Below are 15,236 nucleotides of genomic sequence, written 5' to 3' on the forward strand. Positions count from 1 at the left end.
CCTTCTCTGTTTGAGTCTCCTCGCTCAGATTAATCCATGTGCTTCCTGCTTCCACCCATGCACTCCTACACATCCAAACCCCATCCTGCCCCACCCACACCGACTCGTCACCAACTTCAATGACAGTTGGAAACTTTGCAATAAATCCTCAGAGGAAAGAGGAAACCAAGCCAAGGTTTGCCTTCTTCTAGGAATTTTTTTTGTTTTTTGTTTTTTTTGGACAGCCTATCATTGACATTACTTTTAGAATTTAGGACCAAAATTTGAGCCTTGCTAGGACTCGGTGAGTGGGGGGGTAAAATCGTGCACAATGTACACAATGTCTTTTATTGGCTCATCAGCAACAGATGTGCAGCTGGATTAGAAAGGGAACTGCTGTTTAGTGTTGTACAGATGTACTCATGTCACTGAATCACTATGTGACGCTGAGGGAGAAGGAAAAGACCACAAGAAAAGGAGAGAGAAAAACATATACCCCCCCCCCATAATTACCCTTAAACTCAAAAAGTCTGAAAAAAATCTTTTTTCTCATAATCTGCTTGTTATGACATATAATTCACATAATACATGCATAAATCTAAAGCTGTATTCAATGGGCATTAAAAGTCAAGCTTAATTGTTGTGCTTAATACTTTAAGTAATACATGTCCCATTGTTAGATTTTATTAAAATCCCTACAACATTTTTACAGGCTTCCTTTGTGAAAGATTCAATGCTAAAAGCAGAACTTGCTTTTCTGCTGAACTCCTTTATACTTTTGGAAATTAGTTGGTTTAAAATAAGAAATTGTTCAAATAAACCTAGAATGTTAAAGTTTGTAAAAAACACTACATGATATCATAAAAAATACAAATAAAAGACTAAATAACAACCAAAATTAATTTACTGTAATAAAATGATGAACAAAAATAACATGTCCTTCTCAAAGATAAAATAAGTAGTGTTTTAGCCTTTTTAGATAATATAAATTCAAAAAATAATGAAATACAGTTGATTTTTTAGTATTTTGTCCATCCATCCATTTTCCAAACCTGCTTGATTTCTGACGGCAATCAGCCTGCAGGCCTTAAAGGTCGGCATCCAGCTGGTTTTTAAGAAATCCTGCCTTATCTGCGTCTGATTTCTTAAATTGGGTATGTTTAGCCAATAAGGAGTGGCCGGTTAGTTGGAGATCATGTAGGGCACTGGCCCTCCAGGCTTGGAGTTTGGCACCTGTGCCTTACAGGGTGACAGGGTTGATCATGCCTACCTCATTCACTGTTGGGCAACGGCAGGGTACATCCATCGCGGAGCCACACAGAGGCACACAACCAAACACACACTGACTATTTTGTATACATTTTTTCCAAGGATGTCAGAAAATCCTTTCAGGTGAGTCTCAAAAACCTGTTGGCTCATTCATCCTGGCAGACCTGACTAAGGTTCATGGCCCACCCTGCCTTTCCAAGTTTCCATTCTCAACACAATGATTGGGGGATGGCTCATTGGGATATCCTTCTATACCCAAGCTTGACCTTTTATAGTTAAAGGTTTGTGGCATGTGTCAACTTGTGTGTGTTGGTGCCTAGTACCTCCAGTGAATCAGTCCAAAATAAACGAGTCCAACAATGACTAAGCCTGGTGATTTTTATAGTAGAAGCTTCATAAAATGTTTTTCAATTTTTTAAAAAGTTATTCTTCCCACCAAAGTATTATTATGAACTGATATTACTAGGAATTTACTAGGCAAGAATTTGTTTGTTTGTTTTTTCCTCTGTGTTCTATGAGTGTTTAAGAAGGCGGGGAAAACCTTTCTCCTAACAGTTTTCCAGTTATCATTCATGTCTTTTCATTCACCAACATTGTTCATCAAAGCCTTTGTAATTGTAAAGATGTGCTTAGTTAAGTTTGGATTCATTTAATCAAGAACCTATTAAAAGGGGATTTTGAAGCAGTCTCACGCAAAATAATTGCAGTCGGTTAAAATCCTTCAAAAACATTCAAAGGTCCTGCAGTTCTGAGAAAAAAGCTGCTTGCTTTGTTTTTTGAACATTTCACCTTCAGTCATCTGGAAATTGTACACAAGTCCGAGCCAGATTTGTCAAGGTTAGCAATTATTTAGCTGATTTCTTGATGGATTCCTTTTTAATTTCCCTATGATGTCATGTAGCTCTGATTTTTAAAGGTGTGACTTCTGTTAGAGACTTCTGTTGCCAGATATCATCACATATACTTGTTCAAGCTAAAATCTAAAGGAATTTACTTTATGCAAACAGAATTAAAAGAAATTCTTGTATAGCTATTTTGGGCTGAAGATCTTTTGACCCTATGCAAAAAAAAAAATTAAAAAAAACATGTGTCTTATAGTTAAATAAAAACAAGCATGTATTATCTTTGTATCTTTGAACTATCTTGTCAGTGCATAAAAAACTTGCATACATGATAAATGTAAGTTTTTAGAAACACATCCAGTGTGATTGCAGCAAACAGCGATTTATTTGCATTTAGGAAGCAGGTGAGGTCTTCAGCTGCACTGAATTTAATAGAGACAGATTATTTACATAATAAATTGACCTTGCTCTAGATAATTTCAATGTAAAACTAGTCCCAATAAGAAAGTAAAAACATTGATACTTGACCTATTGGGTAATAATAAATTATTTAAAAAAGGTCATTTTCAGAGGTTGATCAAAAAGAAAAAGTGACAAACAGATTTAAAAAAAAGATTTAATGCCTCATTTTGAAATTTTAAACAAAAACTGACCTAAAAACATCTTCATCCCAAATACCCTGTTGCTTAGGAATAGACTGACATACCAGCTTCACAGAAGCAGCCACATGAAGCGCAGGAACCAAGTCTCATGCTCATGCGCCGTGCTGGACTGTAAACTTCCTGCAGGCCCACAGAGATCTGCGGGTCAAACAAAAGCCGCTGGTGTGCACGCACTGCTTCAGCCTTGAACAGACACCATTTCCACTTGCCACGTAGGCCTCTACTTCTCTCCAGCTGTTTTTCACATGCACTACTGGCCTGATTGATTTTCAGCTCTTGTGCTCTGCTCCTCTATGTCCAAAACTCGAGAGCTCATCCAACTCTGTTTGAAATGAAGACGAGCAGCAACATTTTAGGTGATACCTACATTTTAGTTGACCCTGTGTTTTGCCAGCACGTGGAGCATCTGACACTGAGAACTATTATATGCTTGATAGCACACCTATTCAAGGAGCTCACAGGAAGTAGGAGCTGCATCCACCACATGGGACTCAGCTGTGAGTCATAAACGCTAAAAAGATCATTTAAAATCTTAGCGCTGTTGTTTGGCAGAGGAAGTTGCGGGTTATATAACACAATTCCCCTTTGATTACATCTTTTATTTTTTGCACTTCACCACCTACTTTCAGAACCTATGAAACGATGAATGACTACAGCTTTTAGGAAACAGAAAATGGCAAAAAAAAGTGATTAAAAATTAGCTGCAAGTGACAAAGCCTGCAAAACTCCAAAGGTTTAATCCACTTGCCAGGTAGACACTAAAGCCTTTAACCACATGCAGCTGTGTGGTGAAACACTGCATTCTCCTCTTTTAGGCCAGAAGTGCAAAGGTCTTAAGGGAAACTGGTAGCATATAATTATAAACCCCAGAAGCTACGATTAAAGAACAAAATTTACTATGGTCTCATCTGCTGTCCTGCTTTAAAGCAGGAATATAACCGCCTATGTCCGTCATGGGGATCTTGGTGAAATTTTCTGGATAAAGTATGAGGTGCTATCACAGATTTATGACATATGGCTTTTTATTATCATCTGCTCAAAATATAATTGATGTAAAACGTAACAAAAAAAAACTGAGTAGATGATCAGACTTCTAATATAAAACAAAGTTAGAGCAAAACTGCTGAATTTATTCAAGAGAATTACTTAGTGTAAGCCATTCAACACAAACACAGCCAAAACAAGGCAATTTTTTCCATTTCACCATGTGGCTGGAATTCTCTATTACTTAAAGCCTCCACACCATGAAAAAAGGCTCAAAGAAACAACCCCGGGGGTCCTATTTCTTTATGGTGACACTCCTGCTCCACCCCCCACCCCCACCCCCCCAGGGATCGCCTGGTCCAACTGTGACATACTGTGGCAGACTGCAGGAATCACAGGGGGAAATAACAGAGGGCAAGGATTGTGAACCCCTTCAACTTTAGAAAAACAGATATGCCCCCCTTTCCACTTAATTTAGCATCACTATGAATAAAAAAAACACTGAATATTTTTTAACGTAACTGGATAACAATTCAGGCATGAAGGTGTTAATGTCAACTGTAAATGGTTTGAATTTTTCTTCATTTTATTTCTCATACAACACTAAAACTCTAAAAAAAATATACTGGTATCTATTGTAGATCATTGTTTTTAATGACTGCCATTTTTTAGCTGCAAATTAATTGGTTATAATTTCTTGTTTTTAAATGGCCAAATAATGCATGTTTTATTTATTTTAAGTTGTATATCTTGTCAAATAAATAACTGACCAATGGTGAATGAGACACTGACCAAAGAGCACTTTCACCAGTAACAATGATAAAGTGCCATCTATCTATCTATCTATCTATCTATCTATCTATCTATCTATCTATCTATCTATCTATCTATCTATCTATCTATCTATCTATCTATCTATCTATCTATCTATCTATCTATCTATCTATCTATCTATCTATCTATCTATCTATCTATCTATCTATCTATCTATCTATCTATCTATCTATCTATCTATCCATCCATCCATCTATCCATCTAACCATCCATCCATCCATCTATCCATTTTGCCACTGAGTGCTTTGCCAAAAAAAAAGACTTTTTTGAAACAATTTCCAAGCTAGTTGGCTCTGCCCATTTGGAAAAGGTCAGCTTTCTGTGATGCCAAAATTTTTTTATAAAATTTAATGGGAGGACCCAATAAGTACTTCCTGTGAGTTCTTCAACACCCCCACCCACCAATTCCTGCCCATAGAAAAGGAGAATAGCGACTTTGCATCTGATTGCAGCATGGAGTTTAGTAATGCAAGTAGGCATTCTGAAATTGCAAGCATGTAAGTCTGCTTGCATGCAAATACTAAAACTGCCCAGCTGTTGACTAACTTCTGCTGCTACACTCACATCTACAGGCGGAGCTGTCACACTGTCTTCCTCACATTCTCCAACTCAAGAGAAAACATAAATGTTTGTCCAACTATACTTTTTGAGTTGATAATATGACAAGCGGTCACAGATGTAGTCCACAAATTCAGCATAAGTCTTCACTGATATCATAGGGTATATCAGTTTACCTTATTTCAAAAAATTGAGAAAAAAAGAAGTGAAAAATAAAGAAATGCATTGGATAAACTCTGATTAAATCTGATGAGCAAATGTTAATGATTATATGGAAATCAACCACTGATGTGCATTCGCTGTGGTGTGTATCTGGAAAAACTAAATGAGATCATTGTCGTCGTTAGAAAGTGTGGTTTCTGGGGTTACAATGATCAGCTTACCTGATTTTCGTTTGCCAGAGCTTCCGCAGTCTCTGCAAAAGAAGAAGCAGCAAAACAGCATGATCAGTTTGGGCATAAAGTCATTGACGAACTTCCATCAATCTCCTCTACAAGCCGAATGTCCATCTGAGGCCATCCAAGTGCAGCTGGCACACGACCACCAGCCAAACCCTCGCTGAGAATGCACACAGAACTTGACCCACAACCAGAGGGAGGGGAGCAGGGTGGGACACTTCTGAGTGCACACTGCAGTAAGTTTGTCAGAAACACTTACAAGGAAAACCACCAGTTCTTTACAGCCAATATTACAGTATTTGCTCTAATGGTGATGGAGCCGCCTCTGCTTAACAGAACAGGGTTTATTTAGCTGACAACAGTATCATATCACCCTAGCTGCTAAGTCCCATTCATGATTACATGTGAAAGGCGTCTTTCTTAACTACGGCTTGTAACAAAGCTATGAAAAGAAGACTGTTAACGTTGAAGAACTCAACTTGCAGAGCATAAACCTTTAACACACTAGGCTTTCCCTGGAGTGAAACGATAGTCTAGTAATCCCCCTTTTCTCTTTCTGTTTTGTTCTTGTGGATTTTTATATAAAAAAAAAATAGGAATAAAAACCAAACACAGCCATCATAAAATTAGTCTTTATGCGGATGACATATTACTGTTTTTAAGGAATTTACATTCTGTAAATGAAACAGCAATGATCATAAATGAATTCTCCTCCATATCAGACTATTCCATTAATTGGAATAAGTCTGTTTTATTACCACTCAACAGGAATATGGAACAAAGACTCACAATTCCAGTTAAAACAGGAAATATCAAATATCTGGGTATCTACTTTTCCCCCAAACTATCAGAACTGGTGCAGCTAAACCACACCCCATTACTGAAAAGCATACAGGACGATCTAACACGCTGGACCAACCTGCCTCTGTCCCTTATGGGCAAGGTAGCCACGGTTAAAATGAAAATCTTACCCAAAGTTAATTATCTCTTCTCAATGATTCCCACACAACCGCCATTAAAATGGTTCAAAACATTAGACTCATCCATATCAAGCTTTCTATGGAACAACAAACCTGCAAGAATTAGTCTAAAAACTTTAAAATCTGCAAAAAGCTGTGGAGGATTAGAACTACCTAATTTCCACAAATACTTTCTTGCAAATAGATTACAATATATCTTAAAATGGTTAAAAAATAATCCAGAAACCAACTCATGGTTAGACTTGGAACAGGTGTTATGTGGAAAGATCAACCTGTCACAGCTACCATTTATTAGCCAAACAGTTAAAAAACAGGATTGTTTCAAAAGCATTAATATAAATGCCACCTTAACAGCCTGGTGGGAATTTCTCAAAATATCAAAATCATCAATTCAACCGTGCAAAATGACACCCATCTGGAACAACCCGGACATCCTTATTAACAAAAAAATGATTCACTTCCCAGCTTGGCAAGCAGGGGGCATAAAACAACTAGAGCACGTAATTATTGATAGAAGATTCATAACCCCCCAGGAACTTCAAGACAAACATGGAATAAATAACTTCTTGGAATATCAGCAACTTAAATCAAGTATTACTAAAAAGTATAAAATTAAAGACGACGATTTAAAGCTACCAGATGTAGTTACCACTCTGATTAATTTTTCAATGAATAGAACTCTCTCCAAAATATACAAACTTTTATGTAATTTAGATAACAATATTGCCCTTCCAACAAAAAAATGGGATGCAGATTTGAGCATCAGCACAGATGAAAGCTTCTGGTCAGAACTTTGTCTAAACACCTTTAAACTGACAAAAAGTCCAAATCTGCAGCTAATCCATCTCAAAACTCTTCACAGAATTTACTACACTGGACAGAGGATGTTCAAGATGGGTCTCAGTAACTCAGACATTTGCGAGCACTGTGATAATAATCTACCCGACAGCTACATGCACGCACTGTGGTTCTGCACTCCTGTCAGGGCTCTCTGGCAGCAGGTATGTGCCGATTTATCAGTCTGGCTTAAGGTTTCAATCACTGCCTCACCGTCACTTTGTGTGCTTGGTGACATGAGTGCCATCGATATAGAAGAAGGATTAGCATCTATCATTTTCATAACTCTTTGTATTGCCAAAAAAACTATTTTAATAAATTGGAAAAACAAGAAAAATATAAACATAAGTCAACACAGAAATCTGCTGTTTGATCATATCAGCTTGGAAAAAATGTCAGCCCAAAGCTCAAGTAACTTTGAAAGAATTCAGTCTCTCTGGTCTCCTGTGGTTGACTCCATGACTTAGGGGGTGGAGGGCTTGGTCGTCGCTGCTCCTTGCCCTTCTGCCGTGGTTTGGGGTGGGGGTCGGGGCTTCCGGTGCCTGGCGGGGGCGGTGGGGGGCTCCGTTGGTCGGGGGGTCGGGTCCGGTGCCTGGGTGGGGCGGGCTGGGGCGCTGCGTGGTCCTCTGGGCTTGGGTGTGGGGGTGCGTGGTGGGGGGGTGGGGGGGTGGTCTGGCTTGGCTTGGGGGGGTGGTCCCTTTCCCTGTGCTGGGGGGGGTTGGCGGGGGGCCCTGCTCGGGTGGGGGGGGCCCAGCGGCGCCGGATGGGCTGCCCATCTGCACCTGGGGCTGGGATCGGCCCTTCCCTGGCTCTGGGACGGGACGGGACAACCCTCTCGGGGCCCCCGGTCGCTCTGGGTGTCACCCGCTTCGGCTGCGGGGTCTGGGGTGGGGTGGGGTGGGGGGCTTGTCGGCCCTGTCCTGTGGGGGGGCGTTCTGGGGGTGAGGGGGGGCCCATTATTAGTACGGGTCGGGGGGGCTAGCGGGTCGGGGTCTCCGCTGAGGCAATCAGTGGTTGCCTCGGCCGGTTGGCCTCCTCGGTCCCGTCGAGGCCTGACCAGAGCTCTTCTAGGGCCGGCGTCTGGGGGTGGGGGCCTGGGCTTGCTCCGGGGGGGGGCGACGCTTTCTGGCTCCTCTCTCTCTGTGTGGGGTGGGTGGTGCCGGGCCTGGGGTGTCGGCGCCTCCGGGGGTGGGCCCCTGGGCTGGGTGGCCCTGGCCCCTTTGCTGGGGGTGGGCTGGGGGACGGCTGTTTGACCACCGGGGGACAGTCTACCAGCTGTCCCCAACTTACCCCCTTCCTTATATAACCTCATATTAGGGTGAGGGGGTGGGGGGTTTAGCCTGCGATGCGCCTTGGGGGGGGGCTACTTGGGAGTGGCCCCCCTCCTATGGTTGCCGTATGGAGTGGGCCCCCCCTCTTTCGGTTTTATTTGCACCTTAGACACGTAGGGTCCTTGGTAGGGGGGGTGCTTGGACATCACTGCCAGCAAGCAGCAGATGTCCTCCTGGCACCCTACCCGCCAATTTTAACCGCACCTTAGACATTTAGGGCCCCTTGGTGTGGAGGGTGAGGGGACATCACTGTGAGTAATCAGGAGATGTCCCCTTAGTGCCCTACTCGCCAATTTTAACTGCACCCCCCTTAGTACACACACCCCTCCCCCTTCAATATATACATTCAAACATAAACACACACACATGCACACAAACACCCTCTCAAACACCCATACACGCACACACATTTTACAAGGAAGGTGGGACCTGGGTCCATCTGTCCCCTACCCCGTCCCTGGTGGGGGGTGCGGGCCCCTTGGCGATGGCGGCCGTGTCCCTTGGGTGCCGGCTCCCTGGGCCCGGCGGTGCTCTCTCCGCACGGTGGGGGGGTTCATATTACACCTGAGCCGGGGTTGTTCGTGTCCCTGGGGGGTGGGTCCTGGTCCTTGCCCCTGGGCGCTGGGCCCCGCCAAACTTCCAACATGGCCGAGCCTGGTCGGGCCATATTTATAACATCCCTTATGGGCCGCCCTTTTTTCCCCGGGGTTCCCCCCTCCTGGGCGGGGGCGGCGGGCCCCTGCCTTGCTCCTACCTGGACCAACCGTGGGCCGGGTGGGTGGCTGCCTGGAGTGCGGAGCGGGTCTCCCTTGGGGGGTCCTGGCTCGTACCTGGGGTCGGGGCGGGGGGATGCCCGGAACTCCTGGGTGGTGGTGGGGTGCTCGTCTGGGGCTGTGGGCGTCCCTCTCCGGTGGGGCCCTGCGTTGGGCTCTTCCGGCGCGGCGGGGGGCTGCTTTCCTGGCTGGGCTGGGGCGGCGCTCTCTTTCCCTCTGCGCCTCCCTGCTCTCTGGCTCTGGGGGCCTCGCGGCGGTCCTGCTGGCCCTGGCCTGGGTGGCGGTCTTGGTCGCCCGGGGGGCGGTTGTTCCCTGCCTGTTCCCGTGTGGCGCTGGGGGAATTCCGGCTGCCGCTGCTGCTGCGGCGGGGGTATGGGTGTGGGGGTGGCTGGGCGCTCCTCCTCCTTCTTTTCACATTCCACCATCCTTTTTAGAAGAACATAAACACTCACCTGAGCACAGGTGTTAGCTCACCTTTGCACTAATAGTTTGCATGATTGAATGAATGAAAGATTTCACACTAGTTGGTTTAAAGGCATAAGTATGCGTTCGTGAACACTATCTGTTTTGTGTGCATGTTGACATGTGGACATTTCTGCGGCTAGCAGGTGTGTTGATAATATTTGAGTGTGTGTGAACAGGCCCCGCCCTTTTTGTACTACATTTGAACCGTACCGTAACGATAAACAACCAGTAAACCTGCCTGCTCTATGCTGCTTCATGGTCTTACCCCCCTTCCCCTCCTATTATCACCCTCCTACCCCCCCCTCTCTCTAACGTCCCTCTCTCTTGTTCCCCTCTTTCCTTTTCCGTCCGGTCCAACACCAAAGATTTTCAAACATGATTGAAATTAATAAAGTTTGGCCTCAATTACAAAAGGGGTTTATTCAGACATACCTTTGGTTTGTCTGAAGATGAATAACCCCTCTTGTTAGAATAAAATATGTCCAACACAAGAGGCCCTCAGCTCTCATCTGTTTGCCTAGCTGTTGGACAGGACAAGTTAAAAAAAAAAAAAAAAAAAAAAAAAAAATCAGCTTAAAATTGCATTTCTCAGTATTTCTTAATTCAAATCATTGTGAATTAGGAGCAGACAAAAAAATGTAATTGGAGAAAGCTTTTAAGTGTGACGTACAAGTTACTGCGGCAAGCCACAAGCTCCTTGCTCCGCTCCATTCTGATGCTTCTGCTTGGAGAGAAATAGATCAATGTACATCACCAGTTTCCTCATCTGAACTGGCATCTGTCTCAAAACTACAACTGGATAGCTCCAATTTTGCTTGCTATTTTTGTTGCACCGCAACTCTGCCCACAACTCTGAGGCGAATTTCTAATGAACTCCTTCCACTCTGCAGGAACTATGTCCTAGAAAACGACACAGGTTTTTTGATTTTGCCTAAAAATGACATCATCATAATTAAAAGAACATTGAAAACGCTTTTACAATAGATCAAAAGATGACCGGAGTGGAACTTTAGAATGTCAATTTTGCTCCATTTAGTATATTAAAAGTGTCAAAAACAACCAAAAGAAATTTACAGAGATCAAAGAGTGAAGACTTTTCTCCTTTTATAAACTTTTTTTACATTTCTCTTATTAGGTAAGAGAAAAGCATAAATATTTTTAAACACAAGGCCATATTAGGAAGTGTAAGCCAACCGCTTGTCCTCTTTCAGTTCACAGAGTATTGGGAAGATGTTGGAGAGATTTGACACAGATGGGAACAGACACCTGGCTCTCCGCAGCAGCCAACAGCAGGACAGGAGCCATGGTCAGTCATGGACATGAGTCATGGTTGGATAAACATTTTCCAACATTTGCCAACTAACAGCCTGTTCAGCAACTCCAGTTAACAAGAAAAACACTGATAACAATCTTGCAATTGCAAGTTTTTTAGAACACAGTGCAAAGATGCAGGTTTTACATTTGGCTTGGATTTCAGAGGATTCCAATAAAAAATAAAATAAATAAATAAAAAGTATGAGCTCACTCCCAAAACCCCTTGCAGGATTACAATAGAGTGGCTGCAAAAAAAACACCAAATGTTTATTTCTAGAGCCAAAATGCAAAACCTAATATTACTGAACACTAATTAAAATGAAGAAAGAAAACCTTGGCACCAACTTTGTTGAGAAATACTTTAAACAAACTTTTTTTGACATCTGATTTGATTTTTTCTAGGGTAAACTGATACCGTGAACTTTTAGGTCTCCAGATAAAGTTCAATAAAGAGGGAATTGCAGAGTCTACTCTAAGGGTATTATGATACTGAAAAAAGTCAAATGTGCAACAATATTAAACAGTTTACTGTTCACAGCATGTTGTCTTTGCAGTAACTGACTCAAACGATAAATGGTGTGTTTGTTTGGCCAGAACCTGGTTGGGTGGAGAAGTAACCGAGCCTTGGAGAGAAGTGACGGGGATAAAGTAAATGCCTGACCTGCCCTGCTTCCTCGTGAGCCTCCGCACAGAGGTGGGGTTATATTCCTCCCAGGAGATGAGTCTGCGTAAAGCTCTGACTTTGTGAGCTTCCCTCCTATCGCCAGTAAAATCGAACGTTTGATAAAGCAAAGAAATATGCCCAAAAGTGCTAAATATTTGTGATATTACAACGATACATTTTTGAGGAGTTTAGATGGAGAGGCTAAATGATTTCCTTCAAATGAACAAACTTTGGATTTCATTGGGCTACTATCAGGAGATCCACATACGGTAATATACACAAGTAAAAGTGCATTACCAATGATGCAAACTTGCAAGAAGCCGTCTGAAGCCAAGTGAGAGTAATCATCTGTTTGCTCATGACTGCAGCTCAATCTTTGTAGGTGGGCCTATTAGTAGAGGAATGTGAGATATTGGTTTTCTCACATTTTTTTTTACTAAAAAAGAGGAGCTCAGTATCTGCCCTGCTTCGTGTCTACATTACACAGACACCCCTGTGTGACCTTAAGTTAACCCCTGCAGGACATACCTCCAGCTCCGCGGTCAATGGGTTGCTATAACAAACCAGACTGCCGTGCTCATAGAAGGGCTGCAAAAGGAGGGTTTTATTTGAAAGTAAAGGCATGCACAGTCAAATCACGCAAGTCCACATCTGTAACAAAACCTGGCCGTGGTTTCAGACTGATGTCAGCATCAAAGTATGTTCGTTTAACTATGTTAAGTCACGAATATATTTTATAGTGCCCCAGCAATTATAATAAAATAAGCTCCAGCCTGTAAAGAAAATCATCCATGGATTTTCAGAGAACAGAGCACCACTTTTTTCAGTTCATCTTACAAAACGCTAATGCATTATTAATATTTTAAAAGACAAAGTCACGATTGATAAATCTGTAGTTAATTTGCATTTTTGTTGACGTTATGATTGGAGTCAGGCATGCAAGTACAATATTTAAGGTGAAATCAATTTTAAAGGTGGTTAAAATAATGTAGGAACATGCATAAGACTGAATTTTGAACGGATTGATTTTAATGATTTTCTTTGGAAAATATGTCTTGCAATGATTATCAAACGGGGGGGAGGGTGTAATTTCCTCTATTCGCTTGATGGAGCCACTTTTTTTGCTCTTTCTTAAAATGAATAAGTCTAGACTTTGTGGGAAGTATCTGCATTGTGATCTTAAGCATTTGAGATACAGCAAACAGCGTATTTTACTGATATTTCGGTTGCAAAAAAATCTGAGCACGGTGCTGACAGCTTATTGAAAGGCTCCCTCTAGTGGCAGATCACTTTTATATCTACATTGACACATTCCACTAAAAGTCTGCAGTGGCGTCTCTTCAACATTAGATGTCAGAATGAAGCAGAGGACTCAAATAACAATTCCTAAAGTATTAAGGCTGTGGGGATTGACTGGGTTACATTAATGTTACCCTGATTCTTCACGCCTTAGCTGGATAAAAGTATGATCATCCTAAAAAGCAGCTTTTACAACCACAGGCTTTCTTCATGTGTTTTGGAGAGCCTTAGAGGTACTATCTTATGCTTTATTTTGACAAGGTCCAGACATGGCATTAGTGAGGGGTTTGTGTGGTTGACTTTTAGTCCTGACTATCTTACTTCAAGCCAACTGGACAGTCTCTGAAACCGCAGAAGGCCTTCGCTTTGAAGTGGGATTAACAAGCAGGGGTCCTGCAGGTTGGAGGGTGGGCTGGGAGGCCCGTGAAGAAAGATTTTATGAAGCGTCCCTCTCCAGAAAAGATTCCAAGTGTCTCAGGAGTACAAAATGAAAAGAAGAGATTATCTCCTGTATAAATCAGAACGTAAATCAAAAGGAGAATGCAACATCTGAACAAAAAGTAACCATTGAAACAGGCTGTCCTGTAATTATTGCAATTACACCCACTCCTACTTTGAACATGACAAATGACTACATAGAGAACCTTATCTGCCCTTAAGACTGGAACTCCCCCACATTTCATCCATTCTGCCATCACATGTCATCATAATTTATTAGACGTTGTGCCTCTCAATCAGAGGCAATAAGTCATCTCAGACAGCTAGGTCTGTGGATCAGGACAGGTCAACAACAACAAAAGGTCCCAGGTGCAGAGCCAAGCAAACTCATAGTGTTTACAACCCACCAGAGGGCAATACTTGGAATTGCACAGCTCGTGAGACAGAAAGAACCGCAACTTATAGTTTCTAGAAAACAGTTCCAGATACTCACTCTGTGGGGGGGTTTAGATCCTCTGACTTTGTTTCAAAGAACTGAAGAACCTCCTCACTTTGGGAAATGTGGGAGGGAAGCTTCATCAGAGCCTGCAGTCGAGAAAGGAGTGAAAACGCTGCACACATGATCAACACATCCATCTTTAAAAATATTATTTTGCTTCGTCTGGACTGAGGAACTAGTTTATTATATTTTGGAAGTGAGTCAGATCAGAGGACCGGGAGGAGATGTGAAGGGCGTGGAGGGGAAGGAAGAAGGCCCAGGGAGAGGGTTAAAACAAAGGAAAACACCCAGCGGTGATATGGTGCAAGAACCAGACATTTCAACACACAAATGCTCACAGTTCAGCACGGAAAAAAAAATCCTCCAAAAATTGAATTTTTAAAAAGAAAAAGATCCCTTCCTGCAAAACAAATCCTCACTAGATGGAAACTGCGTCCACACTTGACACCACACCTGCCCCACATTCCCGCTTCTGTCCTAATGATCTCCTCTCACACGGTACCTTTTACTGCAAGACTGCTGATTCATTATTACCCCTGCTGTGTGCCCCCGTTTCCTTTATAAGCTACTCGATTATGTCGGTGGCAGAAAATTGCCAGTCGTGACAAAGCAGTTGCTTTTTTTGCACAGGCTGGTGGGACAGATAAAAGTTGAGGCCTGCCTTGAAAATACTGTGGCAGGTCAAGTGGGGGCGCTCTTTAAATCACAATGAAACATGAGAGGTTTGTCCTGAACATGACCGCACACAGACTAAATGACATAAATAAAGAGGATGACGGTTTCGTCTCACGTTGCAGTAATTATCCAGGTGCTTCAGTCTTCTGACGGCAACATCTCTGATGTGACTGCGGCGAAACAAGACTTTCCCTAAAATAGACAAAGCAATAAAAGAAGAAAATAAATGTCAAGACCTAAAACCAAACTTTTTTTTTTATTTACATTCCCACCATGTGAGTTGGTCTTATTGAGTAAGGGTGCCTAAAATAATACAGAGAATTTATCGGTACACTGGTATAAATTATAGGAGTTAGGGGCTTTTGAGGCGAGAATCAAAAAGTTTCATCCCACAATTCTCAGCCATCAAAAGATGGATTGACCCCTCCAGGCACA

General features: G+C 42.5%; 1 protein-coding gene across 2 annotated transcripts in view; it reads right to left on the minus strand.

The window, feature by feature from the left end:
• The window catches only part of LOC101170866 (SH3 and PX domain-containing protein 2A), a 53,454-nt gene that overhangs the window by 24,385 nt on the left and 13,833 nt on the right, over nucleotides 1–15,236 (minus strand). For both annotated transcript variants that reach the window (XM_011484398.3, XM_004077089.5), the window contains exons 5-7: nucleotides 14,917–14,993; nucleotides 14,121–14,212; nucleotides 5,512–5,543 (exon numbers count right to left, since the gene is read on the minus strand). In XM_011484398.3, the coding sequence (XP_011482700.1) occupies nucleotides 5,512–5,543; nucleotides 14,121–14,212; nucleotides 14,917–14,993 (201 nt within the window). The remainder of the gene's footprint in view (nucleotides 1–5,511; nucleotides 5,544–14,120; nucleotides 14,213–14,916; nucleotides 14,994–15,236) is intronic.

The sequence above is a fragment of the Oryzias latipes genome, chromosome 15 (assembly GCF_053564925.1).
Source record: "Oryzias latipes strain Hd-rR chromosome 15, Olatipes_Hd-rR_3.1".
Lineage (NCBI taxonomy): Eukaryota > Metazoa > Chordata > Actinopteri > Beloniformes > Adrianichthyidae > Oryzias > Oryzias latipes.